The sequence below is a fragment of the Taeniopygia guttata genome, chromosome 1A (genome assembly GCF_048771995.1).
Source record: "Taeniopygia guttata chromosome 1A, bTaeGut7.mat, whole genome shotgun sequence".
Lineage (NCBI taxonomy): Eukaryota > Metazoa > Chordata > Aves > Passeriformes > Estrildidae > Taeniopygia > Taeniopygia guttata.
The window spans coordinates 7,412,416-7,437,068 of NC_133025.1; the positions used below are offsets into that span (position 1 = coordinate 7,412,416).

Consider the following 24,653-nt stretch of genomic DNA (forward strand, 5'->3'; position numbering starts at 1 on the left):
AAAACCACAGTAACAAACACCAGTTACTTACTGGAAGAATCTCAAAGGTCTGCAGTGTTCCACTGTTTAGTGTTATTGTCTCAGAGTCAACAGTAGCAGCAGGGGAATCGGTTGAGGCTGCAAAAGGAAGGAAAAAAAAGAAAAGAAAAGTATGTAAACCAGAATGTTCAGCCCTGTAGAGAGCATAACATACTATAATTAATACATGGCAGGGTACTGTTAATTCCCCTAAGAGGAAAAAGAAAACTGGCTGCAGTCCTAATGACAAGGTTCTCTAATTAGTACCCAAGATACAATTCTATTTAAAGAGAGCATTCTACAATCCAAAAGAGCAAAAGAAAGTAAGTATGGGTTTAGCACACAGAGATAAAAGCAGAAAATCAAGTTTCTGACATGATTTAATTACTTTTTGTAATGAGATTTGCAAGAGGTTCTAATGTAACGATACCCTTTGGTGTAATAATATCCTTTGGATCATGTACTGCTTGCTTCAAACTGGTATCATGCTTAATATTGTAGTGTTTCTCACAGACCTCTTTTTATGTTTTTGTATTTTTACTTTTTTCTGCCCTCCACAGTATGTCCACCCCTAAAGAAAGTTCAAATGATTCCCAGATATTTACCTATCCTGTGTGTTATGCCTGCAGTATAAAAGCTGTAAGTATTCTTATGATAACTGTGTAATTATTTATGCAATTAGCTCCACTAATTATAAAAGCAGTGAAGAGAAGCACTGGAAAAAATTGATGTACCAGGTATTTTAAGATCACCAGGCCCAAACAACTTGTACTCAAAACTTTATAACCATAATTACAATTTCGACTTACTCTTAAAAAAATATCACAAGTTCCAGGAAGCTGAAACAAAATTAATACTCTGCCTGGGGTTTTCCAGTAATTTCCTAAATACCAGAAGGGGAAAAGAGCTACAAGATGATAACGGTGACCCAAGCAGTGGAAACTTTGCCATCTCAGACTCTATGGCTGCAAAATACAGTAATTTTGGTCTCTTAAGAACATAAAAGCTCAATTTTGGAAGCTATTATTATTGTAGTGGCATGTTCAAGGTTTTCTGCTGCAGATTTCCTGGCACTCAATAGCAGAGAGCTGTAAAGTATGGCCTGTCAGTCACCTAGCCAGTATATTCATAAAACCTCAGGAACTGGCCCTTTGAAACCCTGAGCATTCCACCAAATGCAGCTGAAAGTGGCTAAGAGGTTCAGCTCTCGTGGGACTGTGAAACACACAATACAAAATTCACTGTGATTACACAACCAGAAATTCTTCAGAAAAGCAGACTAAAATGGGGGAAAAGGCTTGTTAGGCAGACATGGGCAAGTGAAGTCACAAAATAACCATTACACAATTCAATTTAGAAATGACTACAGGTTCCAGGATCCCAGCCCATCCTGCCTGCTCATCAAAACCCATCGGCTTCAATCGAGCCTCATTCAAAGTCTGAGACTACTGACATACTATGACAGACAAAAAGTTCTTGGCTTGGTGTCATCTGTCATTCTAATTAGAAAATAAACCACATAAAATGAAGCTAGCACTTAATAAATAGATTAAGATAGACTGATCTACTAAAATTATAAACAGAAAATTGTTTGCCAAACGCCTATTCATGCATAGTCTGAAGAATCAGTTTGTAGACTGATCAGCTTAGCTCGGAGCAGGGTGTTAATAATGCCAGGACTATGGATCCAATCCCTGTATGGGCCACTCATTTAAGAGCTGGGACTCGATGATCCACGTGGATCCTTTCCAGCTCAGAATATTCTGTAACTATTTGGTAATCAGCAAGACCAAAGCACTAAATTTTCCTAATAAAATTTACAAATGACAAATGGTGCAAAATAATATACAGTACAGACGACAGACTGCATGTGACTGGAGTTACTTAATAAGATTAGTTACAAAATCAATCAGTAAGAACTACACTCAGAGCAAATCTGGGAATCAATGTTAGATAATGAGCAAAGTTCATCCTTAAGAGCATGGGAAGCATCAACTTAAAAAAAAAAAAAATACAGTGGTTTAGCAGAACACTGGCTGAATGTTGGTGTGACTTAGCAGCTAACATTCTCCAGAGTGTTTGTGACTAGAAATAATTGCATAATAAAGGATCAGAAAAAAATACTTATACCTTCCCTTCAGTGCCCTGCATCAGAACTTAGGGACAGCAGTCTATGTAAAAGGAGAACTTGTACACGATGTTCATTGCTCTGCGCAAGAGTGACCAGAAACAACTTAAGGAATAAACACACACACTCTACGTTCATTAAGAAGTTTGTGAAAGCTTTTCAAAGAACTGGTTATGTGGCAAACTCCTGCGTGCACACACACAAACAGACACCAACAACACCTGTGTTCAGGTGCTCCAATTGTAGCTTCTTGGAATGATGGTCACAGCAGTATCAACATTTGCCTAACAAAGTTAGAAACGGGTAAATGGAACACAAAAATGTTTCAACTGAAGTTATGGCATGACCAAGGGAGAATGAATACAACCCTTTAAGACATGCTCACTCCTCCTTCACCACCTTAGCAGAAGAAAGTTTCAGGTTTTGTGTGAGTGGTTTGTTTCAGTACTTACAGACGTGGGTGATCTGCACTGGGATCTGCAGAGCTGCCATGGGGCTCGGGGCACTGCCCGTGCTCTCCTCCAAGCGCGCCACGCGGATCTGCACGTGCTGCACCCCCGAGCTGGGGTTAGTGTTTGCTAAGCCACTGCCACATTTGTTCTCTGAGAGCTGGTGCCCTGGGTTGTTTTTTTGGTTCTCGTGGAGCTGTTTAAGACCCTTTATCAGCACTGAGAGAAAAAACACTCATGCTAAAGCAGGTTGAACAAGCACATTTGAAATGCTGCAACTGGTGATTTACCCAAGATGAAAAGAGCAAACAAAATCCTACAGAATCTGGAACTTAAGCCATCTCTAGAGATGCAGAAACTAGAAATTTAGCACATACATAGATCATTTATAGCCAACTACAGCAGTGAACTAGATTTCCTCATGGCACCCAGGCACTTCATGATGTCTGGGGGAAAAAAAGAACACATAGCCCATACAATTTTGGAACTCTATAAAATGATGCATGGTATATTCCCAATCTACTATCAAGTGCCAGTATCACTAGCTGTATAATGCTGCTACCAGAAGTAAATCCTCCAACCTTCTATAACACGCAAGCAGATTTGTTCAAGAGCTTCACAGAAATATCACTGAAAATGGGGAGCAAGAGAGAATGAATCCCACAGAGGTTATATCACAGTTCTTCACCTGTGCATGAAGAGGCCCATTGCTCCAACAGAACCATGCACCCTTCTTCTCTATGATTGCTTTGGCCCTGCTGAGGGAGCAGCTTATGTAACAGCAGATCACAAAACCTGAGGCCTCAGCTTTTCTAGAATTCATTACAGCAAACGGCCTAAACATCTCTCCTTTGTCAGGGAAAGACAGCAGAGCCTGTTGATGCAGTGCTGCATTTATCTTATGAATTATTTGATGCAACAATTGTCTATTAATGTGTGGTAACAGGGGCTCTACTCCCAGCTGCAGCCTTGAGGCAGGACTAATATATAACCACACTGTCAACCACAGCACAAGTGTGCACTAAATTACACCTTTCATTAATTATGACATGACTAGTCTCTCTGATTTTTTTCCTCTCCCCAAGTAAGACAAAGGGAGGCCTGAAGGTCACAGACACCCTTTTGGCTTAAGCACTAGCTTCTCCAAACCACAATGGGAAAATGGTATGAATATTTTAGGGGAGCTTTATACTCCTGACTCCTGCCCTCCTTCTCACTGCACCTAGTAGTAGATCTACTTTCTGTCTAAAGCAAAGGCTCAGCACCTGACAGAGATTACATTTTAACATAGTAAAGGCAACACAGCTAACCTGAGGTCATAGTTAGGCTGCAGATACATCTCCTCTTCCACCTGAAGAGGTCACTGCCCTCCATACCAAAGATCAGCATCATCTGAGATCTGTCAGCTGAGCTGCTTATATACATACTCTCACTTTAGCCAAAGCCAGAAGGGATGGCAAAGTCTGTCTAATTGTACACATCAGCTTGGCCTGTTTGACTGAAACACTTAAGGATTGCTTGTAGGAGCAATTCAGCCAGCAGATCCAAGGGGCCAGTAACTTCCAGCAAAGGAGCAATGTGCATTTTGGCCAGCAATGCTGTAAGCAGACAACAAAATGCAGCCTTATTCCTTTGACATATGTGAAAGGAGCTTTCAGAAGAGAAGCGTGCAAGTAGTACATTACCAGGGAATGAAACATCTTTGTGGTTTGCAATCTGTCTTTTAATGGTCCACCATTTACTCCGAAGCCACTGCGGGGAGCGGACACTACTCCATCCCTCAGCCAGTAAGTCCCAATTGATGTCATTTTCATCAGAAACTTCAAGTTCCGCTATCCTGGCAGGATAGAGAAAACATTGACCTGTCAGAATCTGCTCTCCAGCCCGGCAGGGTGCCGCACACGTCCGTCCGTGTCACACGAAACAGCGCAGAATGACATGCTAGTGACCAGCCCACCAGAGCTCAGGAATCGACACAGGCTTCCAAGGCTCCACGCTGCCAGAGGTCAAGCAGAATCATAAACAACAGAAGATGGACTAGACCTGTTAGATGATCCAGTCCATCTCCTTGCCATGCAGGATTATTCTCCTTATTTATTTTTACATTAGGTCTTAGATCAGATTATTGTGAAGCATTCCAAGTGGTGGTACTTGCATCTTTTCTTTTTGCAAAAACATTCCCCAAACACATCTCCAAGGCAGGAAATACTTCCTGAGATTCACTCCGAACATTCACTTAATTAATTTCATGTTATGATATTTACTTGTTTTCTTCTAAGTAACAACCATCTGTCCTTAACACAGATTTTTGCCTTCTCTCAGATGCTTCTTAGCCAAAGTAGATGAAGTTAACTACAGCATTAAACACTTCCTCATAAATCAATCCCAGCAGGCTCTCCAGATAAGGGACAGTCTTTTCTACCAGAATCTGTTTGAAATCACTAAAAATCTCTGAATTGCCCTTATCTGTACATGGAGCATATGAAAGAGAAGTGAATAGCGAGGGGAAAATATTTTTGTGGAAGTTAAGGAAAGTCCTCTTCACAAATAAGGCAAGAGCACTCTTGCTAGCTAAAGAAAGAAAGAAGTAAAAACGAAAAAAAAACTACCAAAACCAACCCTGTAGGATAAGTAAAGGATATCTGGACAGACCAAACCAGAAATATTAAGAAATATACCCAGCACATTCTGAAATGTGGAATCAGGCTCCTCATTTTGAGTTTACGTCAAACAGCTTCAGTAATTTGTTAATTCTACTTTGTAAGTATTCCTTAGATTCCCTGGATGTCTTGGCTTTTTATTCCCACCCAACCATAAAAATCCACTGGCTAAAAAGCTTGAGTTAAAGGCATTCAAAACTGGAGGAGGACTGGAGAGAGCAAAAGATTTCCAAAGTCACTACCAGGTTGCCAGTTCAAACGTAGTCAGAGATGCTGATATCCAATCAGTGTTTGTTGGCCTACATGAAATTAATTTGCAGTCTCAGTTTAGCTCTTTGTAGACAAGATGTCCACATCACAGAAACCACCACCACACTTGACCCTTGTTGGTCATCTCAGCAGAGAGGCCAAGGACTGAACGGGCAGGGAGACTGAGCTACCCTCCAGTTAAGGGTTAAAGCGCATCGGTGGGGCAACGTGTGGGAAGCTTGCACGGTTTGCTGCCTGTGCTGTACCTTTTCTGTGGAATAAAGAAGACTTCAGTCTCCAGGGTTTTCAATCTGACACCTTTCACGAACACTAACATTCACTAAAAAAACAAAAAACAAAAAATATGTTCAATAATAAATCTCTGGGAACTGTAAACACAGCAGTGATTTTTGGAAGGTTCTAGAATTTTCAGTGTCTAGGAAACCAGCAAAATGGACCCCAATGGAATCCTGCTAGCAACACATATTACAAACCTTTCAAAGTAACTAAAATAACAAACCTCAAGATCAGATTTATTTCATCCTCCTTGGTCCACTCAGTGCCTCCACTTTGTTTCCAGTTGAGATAGTTGAGCCATTTAGAGCGGCACTGCTTCTCCGAGCGCGTCCCGACCCGTTCTGCCACCGCAGCCCAGGACACACCTTGTGTGACAATGTCACCTGGCTCTGTGCTTGTCAGCTCGTGCACTACTTCTGCCAGTCTTTTTTCTTCTTTCTCTGTCCACTTTCCTGAAAGAGAGAGAAGCCCTCCAACTTAACTAGCAACACATACTCTCTGTTCTGATCCATAACATGCCAGCAGATATTTAACGGCCATGTCCAACACCTTATTCCCGATGCAAATATTAACTTGTGAAGAAGATGTAACTGCTCTTAATTACTAACAATTTATATTATATTCATTCTTGATTAACAAATCAACAATTCCACTGCTCTGCTGCCAAATTTCTCTTTTCTCTTCCTCTCACAGATGAATAAAGCCACACAGAACTTGTACAAATAGTGACCAAAGCAAATTGATCCAAACTATCTGAACTGTACTAGCTGGAGTGAATTAACCATGCAACAATTTAGTGCACATTATTCACATGAGGGCTGACTGAATTTTCCTTTATACTTGAAAATATACATTACAAAATAAACAGTACTTTACTCCTGAAGTCTCTGTCTCCCTCTTGACATCAAACATGCAGTGTAACTCTATAACCATTAAACAAAAGGGACAGAATTTTAACCAGAATATCCACTTCTGACACCAGCATTTACCTCACCTGTGTTGCAGGTATCCTTCATCAGTCTACATCGATCCTTTACCGATGAAGCACTTCTCCCCAGGGCAGCTCCTATTGTGGCCCAATCATTACCATGTTTTACTCTCAGCCTAAAGAGAAATGTGCTCATTAGTCCTATAACCAGTTAGGAAATTACCAAAATATCAAATATTCTCTAATAAAAACAGGATGAATATGCAGTTGACAGGCTTAACGAAAGGAGAAATCACTCTGCTACTTTACAATTAGTATTTTCTGCTACTTTTTCCTATGTGTTTCTAGAAGCCTTTTGAGCCAGCTGAGCCACAAGATACATAAAAAATGCATAGTATCTGTCTTGCAGGAAGATTGTGAAGGCTTAATGAGTGTGTTAAACACAATATGAATGTTTAGATAAACAGCTAATTTCCATTCTGTACAGGTTCCTCAATGATTTTCAGGTGGTGTAGAGAGCACTTGAGAAATTTCAGTAATGCCCAATGAAAACCCAGGCATCCTGCAATTTAAATTAAGCAAAACACTGCATAATCACATTCATCATTTTAGCAATCATCTTTCTCCTTCACACGACAGCAGGTTGTTTAATATGTTGATCCATAAGTAGTTCTGACACATCTGGAACCACAGGCACCTTGTGAATGACACAAACCAGCTCAACTGATCCAAACAGATCCATCAATGCAATGCAATATACTCCCTTCCCTCCTTCCTTCAGTCCTACGGTTTCTTCTAGCTGCTCAAGCGTGGAAATGTGCAGGAGGGAATAAAGTCTGCAGCCCCATCTCCTCGATCTACCAGGTTCATACTCAAATTAGGCTTTTTGAGCTGTACTGATAATTTATGTATCTGTAATACTTCCTAGGGGAGATCCTACTCTTGACGTGCCACTTCCTTTAGGAATAACCTTTGTTCAAATTTTGTAAAGAAAAGGAACTTCTATTTTTCATAACCACAAATATTGACTGTGCTTGTAAAAATCTGAAACTTTTCTAGTTACAACAGAAACCTTGCTTTAGAACTCGGTTACATATTGTTAGGGTCTGAACACACATTAGAAAAAAAATTTATAAGAATTCAAATGTAGTTTCATTTTTCTTTAGATAGAAGCCACTACTTCTGGGTAGTGTTGGGGCAGTCAAATTTATTTGTTAACTCTTCAGGGATTTCATATAAGGAAACCCTTAAAACTGGATCAAGCTACTAAATATAAACAAGGAAGAATGACTTTGTTCATAAGATGACTTACTCTTTAAGCTTTTCAATTTCCTCAGGAGTATACCTAAACAACAGGTAAATAAAAAGACATTATTTTAAACAGAAAGCATAGAGCATAAATATTATCATTTTACTAACGACACAGCACACATTTAGCTAGAACAAGAGATTAAGGAATTTAAGCTGTAAAACACAATCTGACTGAACACTTGAATGTGAGGAACAAATGTCATTTTCCACATTAGTGCATTTCTAAGGTTAACTGGTTTAAGATTCCTCTCATTTGTCAGAAAAATTCCTCATTCTTCATGAACTTACTCCTATGAACAGAATTAGAATTTTCTGCATTAGTCTTTCAAATAAACAGCTTCTTCCTTACTGTCCCAATTCACCATCACCATAAAGCTGACTCTCCATCAAAAAAGTATATCAGCACTGAGAAGGTATTTTTAATTTTCAGCTGCCTTCAAAAACTAAAATATAATATTCTTTCTGGATAGCACCAGATTAGTGCTTTAAAAAATGGCAAGCCGGGGCATCAATTACTTCCAGGTCACAGCTCTAGAAAAAAATTACTTCTCAGGAGATCCATCCTTGTGTCCAAGTCCTGTCATCATATCAGAATCTGTTATTCACCTTTGTTTTGGGCGTTTTGTTTGTCTGTTCTTTAAAGCTGTCATTGAATACCATCAACTGAACACAACTATTGCCAAGGATGATCTATCAGAATTGAGCAGAGGGGACATATTAGCAAAATCTAGGCCTGTTTGGCTAAAATTTTCTGTCTCACACAGAACATGTTGAGCATAAATACATGACCCTACTCATACCAATAAAACCATGCAGCATTAGAGGGTTTCATACTTTCCAACATGGTTTCTGTCATCATACATGCGAAGAACTCTTCTATAGACAGCAAAGAGAGGCCGATTCAGACCCCAAGCTATTGTCCTGTAGAAATCTTTTCTTTCATCTTTTGACATTTCAAATATAATTTCAGTGGCATCTTTTATTCCACGGGCCTAGAACAAAGCATTTAAAAAAAAAGAAACAAAAACAAAAACCACAAACAGAACACCTTAGATAAAGTCTCCTAGGAATCAAGAAGTAGAACACAAGAACTGAAGCCATTATGCAGCTTTCTGTGTATCACAAATATTACAGTCCAAAAGTAAAATGGAGTATTTATAGATTAGCTCCCTCAAATACAAATCCTTGAAACGAGGTTTTGTTGTTTTGGTTTTTTTATGTTGGAGTCCAGGGAGACAAAGAAATTCTAACACCTATCCACATATAATAAAAAAAAAAATCTGTCCAATGTATATTTTAAGATCAAAAATTGAACCATCATATAGAACATCATGGAATATGTACTATAGTGGAATTAGTCTGCGGCCATACATGGGAAGGCTGTCAAACAGTGCTATATTGATTTATTACATAATTTTAGATATTCCCTATACAAAAGTGATTTCTTTCAACTAAACTACTCTTCTTCTTCTGATGGGAACTCAAATAAATTCAATACAAAAACACTGCAATGAAGTAATAATAGTAAAGCTTAACCTTAGCTTAAACTAAGAACCACTATATTTCAATTATTCAAATCAATATAAGAAAGCAGATAAATGGGAAAAGAATGAATCAAATGACTTATCAGTAACTCAGAAAAGTTATTTAGCTAGCTTAAGAAAGCTTTACTAGATTTAAAACATAGTATTACCCATGAATGATTTTGTGGCAAAACCTCTAATATATGTGTGGGCAGACACTCTTCAACTAATACTGTGGATTTTTATTCCAGTGAACACTAAATTCAGGGCTTTTTTTTAACCACAAGTGAAGGATGGTGAATATATATAGCTTGGTGTAATATCCAGGCTATATATTCTCAGCTGTAAGGGCTCAGCTCAAATATTCTCAGCTGCAAGCCTACCACAAATATGATTTATGGGCAATTATCACCCTCAGCATGTTCACCACATGCCCATTTACACTGAACTCTGACCCCAGTAATTTAAGGGGAAGAAAGTAGACACAGGCATCCTGCTAATACAGTACACAATCACAGACCTGGCACCAAGGATGTCTGAAAGTTGTATTAAGTGCTCAGTAAGGAAACTGCTAATGCAATTTTTTCCACCATCTTTAACAAAAGTTTTATGAGTCCTCAATGTATAGTCAGAGAAAGAGATTTAACCATATAAAGTGTCATGTCAGAATGCTCAAAATGGGCTATATCCAGTACAAAAATTAAAAGCAATGTTGCATTCAGCAGTACTTAAATCCTGTCTATGAATAACATTTTCTTATGTATTTCAAATTGATGATGACCATTCCTACAACAAACTGATTCAAATTGCTTATTGCATATTCTGGCAAGTACTAAAGAAAATTGTTTCTAGCAGGAATTGCATCACCACATCAACGAGCAGGGAACATACTCTAAACATACCTTTAAATAACGCTCAATGTTACTCATCAAAATGTCAATTTCTTCCTTTGACCACATCCCTTGCTTCCACTTATGGCCTGAAAATAGAAATGATAGCTAATTACTGAAGTAAAGGTGAGAAAAACAGCAAGAACAGAAGTATCTGCAAACATGACCCATACTGGAATTAACAAGGAAAAGAATAATTTTAACTACTAAAATATAACTAGCATTAATTTTAAACAGATGTTATTTCATAACTGACAGTAACATTCAACTAATATTTAAATAATGTGAGTCAGAACCCTCTTCAAAAACATCCCATTTTTAAAAACAGAACATGAACTCCTCCATGCACTGTTAAGTCACATTTTCAGCCTTTCTCTTCAGCTGCAACTAGAAAATTTCTGTCTGTAAACTGACAGCTGAAATTTCCATGCACTCAAAGTGATTCCAGAAGCTGGAACTTAAAATACGACTCAGAAGATCACCTGAGGAATTGGTAACAAGGTAGGGTTCTCTTGCATGCCTTAACACTGCTGAACATGAGAGCAGTGCCACCTACTGTGAGTGCTTTTTATAGAGGTAAATACTCCATTAAGCCTCTTTTTGACAAGCTGGTCCCCATCTCTCTCCTTTTTGCATTGGGAGTAATGCCCAGGGGTCACAGCCAACAGAAAACCTTGTGGGTCTTTTAGTTCCCCAAATAAAAGTGGCAAGCCAATAGAAACAACGTTTCCTCTCTGTCTATGCCTTTAGTAACTACAGTGCTAGCTAAACTTTCAAAGCAAACACAACCAACTTTATTCAGAGAGAAAATTCCAAACCTGAAGTCTTTTAATAAAACATTAAAACATTGCTACTTTAAATTATCCTTTTTTCCCCCTTATGGTCATACCATACTTTTAGTTGAGCGTATGCTGCTGTGACCCAGTTTACATACTGGTGTGTGCTGGCTGTGTGCCCACCTCTGCTCAGGAAAATCAGGGTACTTCCTTCTCAGCCTGCTAATTACCAGAGCTGAGAGACAGAGCACACCAGAGACTGTCTACTCAAATCCAATTACAATGAAAAGTACAGGCACTATTACTAATTCCATTTGAACTGGTGAGAGAGTACTCCTTGCCTGTGTCCCATAGCTTCAATCTCTTCTTCCACAGTTACAGAAAAATAATGTATTTCAGTAACTGTGATTCACACTGATGCAAGCCTCTGACCTGACTTAATGGGACACTGCTACTCTTTACATGGAATAAACTTTAATAATAAACTATTTAGGAAAGGACATATATTCTGCACTTCACATGTTTGAATATTCATAGTCAAGATTATCATAACCTATTCAGAGGTCTGGAAGAAAGCATTATTAGGTGGAGACTGCTATAAAGTGCTAAGCTGAGGCAGCACATGCCAAACTCTGAGCTGCTGTAAAAGAAACACACTGGCATTCCTTCACTGCTGATCTCTGTGACAAACCACAGAACTTACAAGAAAAGTGCAGACAGTGGAGATTCTCAAATATTTTTCTTGGCATATTTTACTAGAAATATCTTCCTCAAGTTATTAACCTCTTAATTGGAATCACCAGACTGAGTGACCTCCTTTGACCAGCTGACAATTCTGTGTCTCTTCCTAAAGGTTTCTAACAAAAAGAGGGGGTTGCTTTGAACTGACTGAAAAAAATAAAGAAAAGTTCCTCTAGAAAATGTAAAAGTCATAGTTAGAAAAACAGTAGAGGGGCTGAGGAGACCAGAGACACAACATATCTTCATTTGATTCTAATTTTTTTCTCTAGGTTTAGAAAGCCACTTCCCCTGTGGGCAGGAAAGAAAAGACAAAATCTCTTGAGTTAAGCAACTACTACATGATTGCACAGATATATGTGGAAAGGGAGGAATGCCCAGTGGGGTAGAAGTCTAAGAAGTAGTAGAGATTATTTCATTAGGTCTTGGTCTGCAGGAGCCCTCTTCTTTGGAAGCAATTCCATTAACCTGAGCATGGATTGTTTTTTTCTCGGTGTCCCCCACTTCTGCTGCAGCTTCCCATCCCCTGACCAGGCAAACACAATTCTCTGCCCAGTCTGGGCTGACACACAGCATTCACAGCCCTTCTCTACTGTGGCCACTACTGTCACCACTGCAAACATGGCCCATCTCCAGAAAGCCAGAGCAGACACTATTTTATGCAACTTGCAAAATGTTCTGAGACATTTGGAATAGTTTACCTTCCTATAGCATGGAAGAACTGCATTTGAAATACCCCACCTTTATTGGTTAGAGAATCCTTATCCTCTTTGGTTGTGAACCAAGCTTGACTAACAGCTGATACTTCCTCATTGCCCATTGGGGAGATTTCATCCAACTGTTCATTCTGAAGAATCTTGAAAAGACCAATATGAAATGATACAATCAGATATTCAGTTGTTTATATCACTTTGCAATTAACATGGAGACATAGTTTGAAGGAAAATGAAATCAGCACACCTTGCCACCTTGCTGAATGTTCAAAAGTGTCATGCCTTAGATATGGCATTGCAACTATCACCTTTTTTAAAACACCTGAGAAGACTTAACGTATTAATATACAGATGTTGTTAGAATTAATTAGGTAACATTCTTCTTCTTGTTTAATGTACAGTAAGTAAGAAGAGTCTCACTGGCTGTGGTGGAAACAGGACTATATCCAGCATCTCCAATCTAGACCTTTTAAACATGGTATACCCACAAAGAAAACAGCATGTAACTGTTAGGATTGGCGACAAGACAAAGCCTACTTAAGCCTGTTATAAAGCTTAATTTATAATCAAAGAATGACAGCAATAACAGATAAACCTGTCTTCTATGCAACTACCAGTGGAGGGTTATCTCTATTACTCTTTGCAGTATTGCTCTTTGGGCTGCAACTTAAGACTACAAATTACCTCTCTCATACATAAAATTATTCAATTGTCCTTTTACAGACAAGCATTTTTACAAACAAGATCCCTGATAACATATATTAGTTTAAAAGAGTCTCATTAATTTAGTAAGCATTTCTGATACTTGCTTCTCTTTTCATTTCAATTTAAATAAAAGCATACATCAAATAGGTACATTTTGAACTATTACTGTACCTGAATCTGGGTAACAGTTCCTTCATTAATCTCATCTTCAGCTACCTCAGCGGTAGCAGTCATGGTCACCTCAAAGCTCTGATCATTTTCTGAAACTTCAGAATGGGTAAGTTAGTTGCATACTTAACTCCTGAAGCATTTTTTTACACATGCTACAAATGGTATAAATTGCTACCTTTGAAGTGGAAATTTTGAAGAGCCTTATTTGTTATTTATTTGTTGACACAGTAAATTCACTAAAATTATTATCAACTGTTTCTCTTTGTAAAATTTAAATATGGATTTAGAAATCTTCAGTTTTCTGCTTGACTACAACTATGACCTAATGTGAAACATAAACAAAATGTGTTTGATGCAAAAATTTGAAACTGTATTAATATTTCTTTTCCAGCCCTACCTCCAATATTTTCAAATTAAAGGACAACATTCAAATCACTTGGCTGCATGCATTTTCCCCAGTCCTTCCTTCATAACTTCAACGTGATAATGCCTTTATCTAAGGAACTTCTATGGAGTTCCACCAAACAAATAGGCACTCCAGGCACTGCAAATTGGTATTTTAACTAGATCTGGTTTTGTCTCCCTTTGGGAGATGACACTAAACTTTCTAATATTCAACTTCTGGAAAATTAATTCAGTACACATCCTGTATTTTTTACTACCTGTACTGTCTGATCATTAAAAAACCCCAAATCTTTTCACAGGAGAGCATCTAGTTGCTAATTTACTTATCCTTCATTTTATTCAATGCACCTGTGCCTGCAGGTCTCTAAACTACTTTAACACAGGCTTATTTTGCCAATACTAATTGCTGCAAAACTATACAAGGCTGAAAAAATATGATAACCAAGTATATTAATAAAATTTGGAAGAAAAAAACCCATGCAGAATATTCTACTGTGATTCAAGAGTCCATTTTTAACCTTTACCAACAGATATATTTGCAGGAGTATATAAAAGAACTTACTTGGAACTGCAACAACAGAAATGCATGGAGTAGAATCATCAAGGCTTTGATCATCCTCTGATAAGCAAAGCCTCTTGTGTGGAGGTTCAGAGCTGTCTTCAGAGTCTACTTCATCAGCTTCTAACAACAAAAACACACTCAGGTTACTTCCTGTGAGCTAAGTAGAGCCTTGGACAGAGTTATCCTAAAAAGCTGACCAAAGTAAATAAAAAGGCAAATGTGACAGGCTGGTTCAGTGCTTTGCTGCTGCCCAGGAATCTAGTCTAAGTTATGGGCAACAGCAGCAGTCCCCATGCTTTCTTCAGCATGCATTTTCTTTGACAATTCCATCCACAGTCTGTCGAACACAGATCAGTCTACAGAAATTTGGGTACATGCTTGGTTCTAAGAATCCATTCCAACTGAAATAAACCACAGGAGCTGTATCTTTGTTGGGCACACACAAACAGCTTTGGGATTTACACCTAATTCAATGCTTTATCATTCTTTAAACCAAAGCAGTACAATTCTTGTACAGTGAGCTGCTCCTGAGTAGCACGTAAAATTTGTGAGCAGGGATGTATGGCGGTCAGATCAATCAAAACAAAGAGGAAAGAAAAATATTATGTAATACAATTCTATACCATTTTGAGGGCAATGAAGAATTAGGTTCCCTTCAGTATCCTGAGTCAAAGTCACAGAGTTCACGGTTTCTACTGTCACTGTGTCAGACTCTTCTTCAACTGTGCTCATACTCAAACCTGAAAGAGCAACACACAGATTATGTTTCTGCAGCTGGACTCCACTTGGACCATAATGCTGCTTCCACACCCCACACAACCAGCACCAACTCCCACAGGGAATGAGCCTGATCTTCCACATGGCAAATCCACAATTTCAGACATTCACCGACCTTTACTTTCCTGCACACAGGGTAAAACCAGATAGCTTTAAAATAACTTCTCCAGTTAAAAACAGTACCTAAACTCCTTATCAGGAGAATTTGCAATCTACTGATTTTTTTTTTCAAACACAAAACGAGGCTATTACTTTTTAATCATTTCTAAATTCTTCACATCTGATATTTTTGTCCAGTATTTGTTCCACTGTTAATTTAATAATTCTGCTATTATAGAACTGAAAGCTAGTCAGGACTGACAAATATTTTTCTAGTGTCCTATTAGTCACAGCTGCCCTATTTATAGACTGCCAACTTGCAAAGTTTTATTTTCCTTCCATGCATATAACTAAAAGTGAAACTTGCACTTTTTCTTCAGCATTTGAACAGAAAGAGCAACAGAAAATTACAGCAAGCAATCACCTGTACAAAAAGCAACTGAGAGAATAAGTAATCCAGGATAAGCCATATACATTGAAGCCACAGAATTAGGGCAATATAAAGTGCCTCTGATAATTCAATTTCATTATAAAAGTACTGCAATGAAACACAAAGTGTCTAAAAAATTCTATGTAAACCACCAGCAGTAATTCAGAAATAAAACAAAGCCAAACCCCACAAAAACGTTTTATCCAAATACAAAGAGATGTAACCTTTGCTGCTGCAGAAGTGAAATGAAATCACATCTAAAATATCCAGAAGCTTTACAAAGATTTCATCAGTTTTAAGCCTGCTTTTCTCGACTTTGGCAGAGATTTGTAAAAAGAAAAGAGAATCTATTTCTCCTTTAACTGCTCAGTCCTTTTTCTGTGTTTACTCATATGTCAACAACCACAAAAAATTACTTTTATTTTGAAGCCAAAATGTTGTTAAAAATATCTGGCTACAGCTTTAGAAAAAAGAAATCACAACTACATTACAAATTTTCCATGTAGTAGGCCATGTAAGTGGAATTTGCAACCTGGATTTCAAACTCCCTGTATAATGTTAACATTATTGCATCAGCAGGAGATTATTTAATTTTTAATCAGAAAACATGCTCTTCAGTATTGAAGATCCCCAAGAGAAGTGTTATCCTAGATAAAACTACTGCCAGTCCTTCTAAAAAACTACTTCTCACCTCTCGAGCTTGTTGAAGATTTGGCACATCTTTAAGCACACAGAGTGACTGATTCCTCAAATGAAGTGATATTACCCTTCTGAACATGTAAAAATTTTCAGATACCACTGACATTTTAAATCACAGGGTTCTCAAACTTACTTTCACATCTATCATCAACAGTTCCTTGCCACATGCAAGTGTAGGAGGGAGTGACTTCCTTGGGATTCATCGGCTGCTGAGTTTTACAGCCTGGGCTCTATCCTTCACTAGAAGCTGCTGTTTGCAGCACGGTTGTAATACTGATTTTAAGAACCCAATGAGGCATCCTTAATGCCAAAACATGAAGGAAGACATCCAATGTCTTACAGCTAAATTAGCAGACTGTAACTTTTTCAACACACTTTTAAGTTATTAATTTAGCTTTTGGGGAGTGAATAAACTTGGCCAAAATAAACAGATTCCCTTTTTCATGTTCATATGTACTTTCTAAGTAAGTTTTACTACAGGGATTGCTGTAGTAAAAATCCTTAAAGTTACTGGAAAGGAGGTGGAGGATTCTTCCTTAATTTATGTCAACTAGTTGTCACAACATTTATTTTTCTACAGTCAGTTGAAAACATCAATTTTTCACCATTTTAGAGGCCTGAAAGATATGAGATTTATAAGACACATTACAACAGTCATTTACTTCATCTACAGCTGTTCTAAAAGCCGTGAAAACTAAAGCACCATCCACAGCAGAAGACAGAGCAGACTATTCCTTCTTTTTTATTTGAAGACTGATAAAAATTGAGTACAGGCACAGCAAAGCTGTGTCATTGTTTCAGCAGTTACTCAGGACTTGATGAAAATCAATCTGTATATTAATTGCTCTGTGTTTTTTATTAGGTAGCCAATCTGGATTGGCTACCTAATAAAAAACAGCAATTAATCCCTTTACATTCCCTGCCTTGCTGGTTTGCAAGTTAGGAGAGAACAGGACACAGCATAAAAGGGATCCATCCATCCAAATATGCCATTCCCAGAGATAGGGAGGAAGCTACACCCAGGCTCAGCAGCTGCTACCTTGGCACTTCCATCCAGAGCTGTATCAGGATTTACCAGACAGTGGCTGAGGCAGCACATCTGAGAGCACCACTGACTCCTCTGATCAAGTCACATCTACAGCCCTCAGCTCGAGCTCCCCCGAATTGCAGAGCATCCAGCACCAGGAACTGCACTTGGTTCAAGGACCTGTGACTTCCCAAGAAACATTCCTCAGTGTAATTCCTGGATAAAAGATGGGTTTATACCTCCTTGCTGATTTCCCAAAAATGGTTTATGTCACCTTTAAGTGCAGGCTCTCCCAAAAATAATGCTGCTCTGTGTAAGATACTCATGATTTAGCGTATCCTAAGTACTTTTTCTGAGTAAAGGTAATAACCTTGACCAACCCTTGATAAAAACTTAAAAAGAGCCACCTCCTTAATTCCCATCAACTTTAAGGCATAAAGCCTTGGACCACAACTGAACACTGAGTAGAAAGAACATGAGGAACGAAGTCAAAGTCAAATGCACATTTTGGACACTACTTTTTATTGATGAGACCATATGAATACAAAAAAAACTGAAAGAAAAACCAACCAATCAGGTTCTTTCAAGCTACATTTATCCCAGGACAGGGGCACCAACCCACTAATACATGAATGAGTGATTAAAATCAGGAATAAGTGAGGTGGTTCTTTTGAGTGAATAGGAAACAATCCTCAGATCTTACAAACCTCATTGTTTCACACCTTAATAATGATGTAGCTACGAGGTACTTTGAGCCAACACCCTTTGATACCTTCTCCTGAGCCTGGCTGCAGGGACACTGTGCCTGCAGGATGCCCTGGATCCATCACAGCCCAGAAGCCAGAGCTGTGCTAAACAATGCCAGACCACAGCAGAGGCTTCAGGATGTGCCATGTGAATTCTGCTCATTACATACAGCTGCACATCCACACATCTGCTCTTGCAAAAGCTGAATGCAAAGTAAATGACAGCCATGGTTTATTAATTAGTGACAATCAGGACCCGAGTATTCCCATCACCTCCAAAATATCATCTTCTTTTCACAAGTTCACTAGGTGTGCTTTTGAAAATGCAAACAAGTTTTATTTTAAACAAAAGGCTTACTGGAATTTTAAATTAACAACCCAAGGTTTTTCTTTAATCCTTGATTCAGACACATTCTTTACAGAGGTGCCAATCCATCACTAATATGTCATGTTCTGAAGGAAGGTGTTAGCTTTTGGGGAAGAGAACAGTGTTGGAGAGACATGCACCGAAAGTGTGGGTGCCATAATCCATAATGAAATTGTGACATAAGATTTTGATAGCCAAACCAAATTTTATTTCTGTATCTTTTATTTTAAAGCAAGCAAGCAGCACTGGGTAGCTGGGGAGTCACTGCTCCACTAACAGCACACACCACTTACAAGTTCAGCAAAGTATATCTCCTGTTTTTAAGCCTACAGAGCATTTTCCAGTGTGCTTGTGTTAGTCTGAATCAGCAAATATCAATAAGCTGGGTTCAGCAATTTCATAATCTTTCCAGGTGGTTGTTGGCTTCCTGTCCTGCTCGTGGTCCTCTGGAGGGAGGCCCTTCACCAGTGCCTGCTAAATAATTTTAGTCTGGTACAAGTGCATCAAGCTTTTTATTACACATAAGCCTTTAGTCACTTTGCTGCAATATCCCTTAGCCTTACCACAGCTTTTTCTTTTATTCTAAGCATCAGTCATTTTTGCCACCTCATCTCTTGACTCTACTATACTTCTATTTTCTTTTTCGATGTTTTATTTGGCTATTTTGTCAAAAAATTTCAAAACTGTTCTTTGTAGTTATCCCAGGGAACATGTCCACTTTTGACACAGCAGATACAGGCATTTGCTGATTCCATTGCCAGTTGACATGAATCACAAAAACATTTTTCACAATACCAGCTTAGAAATCAATATCAATTCAATAACCATTTTTTGCCTTATTGGATTTCTGTGTGTATTTACCAAACTCAACACTTTTTAGTGCAGTATTACAATTTCAAACAAGTTTCAACATGCAGCCAAAGAGGTGGGAAAATACTTTGTCTACAAGACTCATTTAATACAGTGAAATGAGTTTTCCACTAAAGCCACATAATAGCCACATTATTTATCTGGGAAGCATGCAGCAGAGTTATGGCAGGAAAAAACCTCACAATGCTGATTTTACACCAAGAAACAGAGTAAGGCAGATGGGCTCAATTATTCTGTGGGCTGAAAAAATTAAGTACATCTAAGAAATAGTACGTTTACTCCTGCAGATAGAATTCTGTCATTGCCCCGAGTTATTAACTGAATATTATGTCTAGTCTTCAGTGGACTGTTGTAATTTTTAAAACTTCTATAGGGAGTTGAATTAAAGGCAGCATTCTCTGCATTGGGCAATAAATATGTTTCACTAAATCTTGTAAAAAGCAAAAATTGAAGATTATTAAGGGAGGTTTCCTGTTACAGAGGCATTTAACTGGAACAATGCCAAGGAACAAATTGGGATTTTGAGGCATTTGTTCAAGAGTAACACTAAGGAAATTACAGGACCTCATATTTTAGGATGCCTGAGTGTTTAGTGTATTTCACACCAAGTAAGTACTTCCAGTACATTATCAGGATCTTTTATTATTCAACTAGTGCCACTGTTGTTATGCTAATATTCAACAAAATTCCCTCAAATTTACTTCAGACCAATCGAGCTCTGCTCAAGATTTAAAATTCCACCACACAGAAATTTTCTCTAACAGCTGCCAACAATGGATACAAAAAGGAACCAAACTGGGCAGAAACCAATCACAAGGATCCAGGGACCAGAGTCTGGGACATCCAAGGATTTGTATCAGAAAGAGATTACAGTCCTGTAGATACAGTTGCATCCTGCTCATCAGTGGTATTTAGAGAAGTGGGCCACCAATGAAGCAGAATATATGGGAGACACAATGGGACGAAGTGTTCTCATTTGCATTGATCCAAATTTGGCAGAACTCCATGAGTTTTAGCTTGTCCACTGAAAGTTTAATAAAAAGCACTGAGCATGCTTTAAATGTCACACAGGGGAAAAAACAACACAAAACAAAATAAAACCTATGTCCTAGCTCTTTCAAATGAAATAAACATAGAAAGTTTCAAGTTTTCTTTTTCAGGTATTGGCCCTTGGGCACAAGGTTATGGCAATGGATAGAAATCTTCCTAAGTATATGTACTAAAATTCTTTTCCCTTCATGTAAATCCAGTTCCGTGCTAAGCATTTCAGTAACTTCTTCACCTTTAAAAACAAAGGGTAGAATTTCAGCATGCAAGAAAAATAAGAAAAATTATCCTAACTGTAAGACTGATAAGCAAAGAGAAGTCTTTCTTGCTTTCTGATGGACAGAAATGATGCTCAAAAAAGAACATGCAAAACACAGTAGAGAGATCTTTGTCTCTTATATAGCCATTTTTTATAATTTTGTGTGGTTTAGACAAAAATCAGTAGTTCTAGGCATTCTCTTTAAGGAGTTACAATTAATGTTCAATCATTTCAGTAAGTCATGAAACATCATGAAGTTGATTATTATAATAATGTGAAATGATGCAAATGAAAACCAGAATGAGATGTGTCCATCTCAATGCAGAACCTGCATGTCCTGGTTTTGCAAAGGAATTCCAACTAAATGTCAAGAGGCCAACTTCCATCTGTAGCCAGAGCAGCGCTAGCAAACAAAAAGCATTTTCTGGATTACTTCAACTAACAATGGCCAGGTGGGGCTGAACAGTGTAACTCTTTGTGAATGAATACATACAAATACTACCCGTCACCTGAAGATGTAGCCGATACAAGTGTAATACACTTCACCACGCCCAAGGCCAAGAACACAACAAAGAATAAAGAAACGGCAAAAAAAAAAAAAAAAAAAGGGGGGGGGGGGAATAGTCTTTTCCAACGGGAATCCTTTATTTTGGCAAAACAGAGCATTGCTGTAGTGAAGATGCTGGTACCGCCCCAAGATGAAACCCCTGATCTTGGCAGAGTCGAACACTTCAGGCTCCACTTGCCCTAAGTAACCTCAAATTACAACTCTCGAAGCTCGCCGCGAAAAAAAAAAAAAAAAAAAAAAAAAAGAAAGAAAGAAAACAGATAAAATCCACAAGCTCAGGATACCCCAAGCGCAGACCCAGCGAGAGGAAATGGAGACATTCAAATGCAATCTTGCAGGTGGGCCTCTTATTAGAGACATCCAGGTATGGGGGAGGGAGTTAAAACCAGAAAAAAACAGCAATAATTAAAACAATAATACAACATAACAAACAAAACAAACGCGCTGGCCGGCCTCCCCTTGCCCTGTCCTTTCAGGGGATCGGGGTTTGGTAATTTGCAGGGCCGGTCCGTCTGTCCGCCTCTCAATTCCGCTCCCCGGGCAGGCGGGGAGCCGCGGCCCAGAGAGCGGCTCTCTCCCAGGAGAGCGGCCGGCAGCGGCCCTGCCCCTGCCCGGCACTGCCCCCGGGGCGGCGGCTCCGGGCCAGGGAGAGCGGCTCTCTCCCAGGAGAGCGGCCGGCAGCGGCCCTGCCCCTGCCCGGCACTGCCCCCGGGGCGGCGGCTCCGGGCCCGCCTCAGCGCCGCTGCCCCGCGGCCGCCAGCGCCGCCATTTGGCCCCGGGAGCCGCCGCCATTTTCCCGTGCCCTCGGCGGGCGGCGGCGCGGGACGGCCCCGCCGCGGGCTCCGCTGCCCGCCCGGCCCTGCCCTGCCCTGCCCTGCCCGCCCGGCCGGCGGCCCGGCCCCAGCGCGCCGAGCCGCGGGGCCGCACACGGCCGCTCCCCGCCCCGTCCCCTCCCCTCCGCCCGCGGCCGCCGCCGCCGCTGCCCGGAGCTCCCGGCCCTGCGATCCCGCAGGGCCCCGCGCACTTACTTCCTGTTTTGGGTCCGGGCACTTGAGAAACCAGGATGGAGACTCCCAAGTACCAGGATGGAGGCGCCGGGCGGCGGCGGGCGGCGAGCGGGGGAGGCGGAGGCGGCGGCGGGGCGAGGCGCTGCGAGCCCGCCGGAAGGGCCCGCGCGTCCGCCCGCCCGGCGCTTCCGCCTGCCCGCCCGGCGCCACAGAGCGCACGGAGCGGGGCCCGAGCACCACAGAGCGCACGGAGCGGGGCCCGGAGCGCCACAGAGCGCAGGGAACGGGGCCCGGAGCGCCACAGAGCGCACGGAGCGGGGCCCGGAGCGCCACAGAGCTCACGGAGCGGGGCCCGGAGCGCCACAAAGCTCACGGAGCGGGGCCCGGAGCGCCACAAAACGCACGGAGCGGGGCCCGGAGCGCCACAGAGCGCACGGAGCGGGGCCCGGAGCGCCACAAATCGCAGGGAGCGGGGCCCGGAGCGCCACAGAGCGCACGGAGCGGGGCCGGGAACGCCGGCGGCGCCACAAAGCGCCCGGAGCCTCCCCCGCCTCGCTGAGGGGCCCCGCGGACGGAGCCCATGAACGCCCACGCGGAGTCGATTAGGCTGGGAAATACCTCTGAGACCATCGAGCCCAACCTGCAACCGAATAGCCCCCCCCATCAACCAGAATATGGCCCGCAGTGCCGCATCCAGACCTCTCTTAAACACCTACAGCCCATTCCAGCGTTTAATCAGTGGAAGTCAATGTCTAATCAATGGCCACACTTATGATGAGGGCTCTGGAGCATCTCTCATATGAGGAGAGACTGTTCAATGTGGGTCTTTTTAATCTGGAGAGGACTGGAAGGGAATCTCAATGCAGATAAATACCTCAAAGGTGGGTGCCAAGAGGATGGTGCCAGACATTTTTTAGTGGTGCCCAGAACAGTGGTCATAAACTAAAACACAAAAAGTTTCACCTCAACATGAGGAACAACTTGTTTACATGGAGTGTAGCAGAGCACTGGAAGAGGCTGCTCAGGGAAGGAGAGGAATCTTCTTCTTTGGAGACATTCCAAACCCACCTGGATGCATTGCTGTGTAAGCTGCTCTGGGTGACCCTGCCTTGGTAGGGGTGTTGGGCTGGATGGTCTCCAGAGGTTCCTTAGAATCCTAATCATTCTGTGACTCTGTGGTCACCTTTTTGTTTCCCTCCTGCCCAACAACCTCACAAAACCAAGGCATATTAATAAAAAATTATCCATAAAGCCAAGGATAAACAAGCATGCAGTGGTGCCCAGCTTTTGGTGCTTGCTGCCCTGTGGAATGGGTGCCTGTGGGTGCTCTGATCCTTGGCAAACGAGCTGAGTCCCTCACAGATAAATGGCTCATAAGGGCAAGAGGGCACATGGCATCCCCTGCCTGCAATTTTTGTCTTAAAAAACTCATTGCACTTCTACCACAAAGCCCCTTTTTGCCTACTTCCCTTATGTGTGACCCCCAGCTGTGTCTTCCCTAAACCTTGGGAGCTTTAAAAAGCGTCCTCATGGGAAGACAGGGCATCTTAGGGGAGGAGACATTGCACATAAAAATGGTGGTAAATGATGGAGATGAAATGTGTAGCTGAGACAAAAAGGTAATGAGCTGAAAGCCGGATCTATAGCACCTGTTTTGTCAAAGCACACTTACATTAACTCTGGTCTATGTGTACTTGGTATTTCTGGATATCAAAACTCAGGAATCTTGAGTACCACACCCAGTAGTTGATTTCCACTGAAAAATTTAAGTGCCTGGTACCCTTAGGCACTAACTGGCCAAAGCAGAGACACAGTTTGCTATTCTAGGGTTGCATGCAGCTGTTGGACTCACCATCCATAACCTCTTGCAGCTTTTGGGGTTTTTTCCCCCAGTTTTTGCAGCAAATAAAGCATGAACATTTGCCTTTCTTGAAGCACCTGTCTTATTGTGGTGGTGGTGTGGGGTTTTTTGTTTGTTTGTTTGTTTTGGGTTTTATTTGTTTGTTTGTTTGGTTTGGTTTCAAGGCAGCTACAGGCTTGCTTTGAAAATAACAGGATACCACTTCCTTGAGCTATACCAAAATGCTTCATCAGGGGGCTGTGTTCAGACTGCAGAAAACTATACTGAAATTCCATATAAGCCTTAACCATGTGGAAATTTCTAAAAAGACCTTGTGCAGTAAGCAGCAAACATGAAGAGGACTCCTTCCATAAATTAGTTTCCCCATATGTCA

The 24,653-nt window shown here is 40.7% G+C and overlaps 1 protein-coding gene across 3 annotated transcripts in view; it reads right to left on the reverse strand.

Annotated features, from left to right (window-relative positions):
• Positions 1–22,667, reverse strand: part of DMTF1 (cyclin D binding myb like transcription factor 1) — a 29,515-nt gene extending 6,848 nt beyond the window's left edge. For 2 of the 3 annotated variants that reach the window (XM_030291057.4, XM_030291042.4), the window contains exons 1-13: positions 22,441–22,664; positions 15,147–15,263; positions 14,524–14,643; positions 13,557–13,651; positions 12,709–12,823; positions 10,466–10,542; positions 8,875–9,032; positions 8,042–8,074; positions 6,796–6,905; positions 6,025–6,253; positions 4,281–4,432; positions 2,599–2,814; positions 32–117 (exon numbers count right to left, since the gene is read on the reverse strand). In XM_030291057.4, the coding sequence (XP_030146917.4) occupies positions 32–117; positions 2,599–2,814; positions 4,281–4,432; positions 6,025–6,253; positions 6,796–6,905; positions 8,042–8,074; positions 8,875–9,032; positions 10,466–10,542; positions 12,709–12,823; positions 13,557–13,651; positions 14,524–14,643; positions 15,147–15,255 (1,500 nt within the window). In that variant the 5' untranslated portion in view covers positions 15,256–15,263; positions 22,441–22,664. Of the gene's footprint in view, positions 1–31; positions 118–2,598; positions 2,815–4,280; positions 4,433–6,024; positions 6,254–6,795; positions 6,906–8,041; positions 8,075–8,874; positions 9,033–10,465; positions 10,543–12,708; positions 12,824–13,556; positions 13,652–14,523; positions 14,644–15,146; positions 15,264–22,440 lie in introns of all 3 variants that reach the window. The other variant, XM_072919058.1, reaches the window with a different exon arrangement.
• Between the last annotated feature and the right edge of the window lie 1,986 nt (positions 22,668–24,653).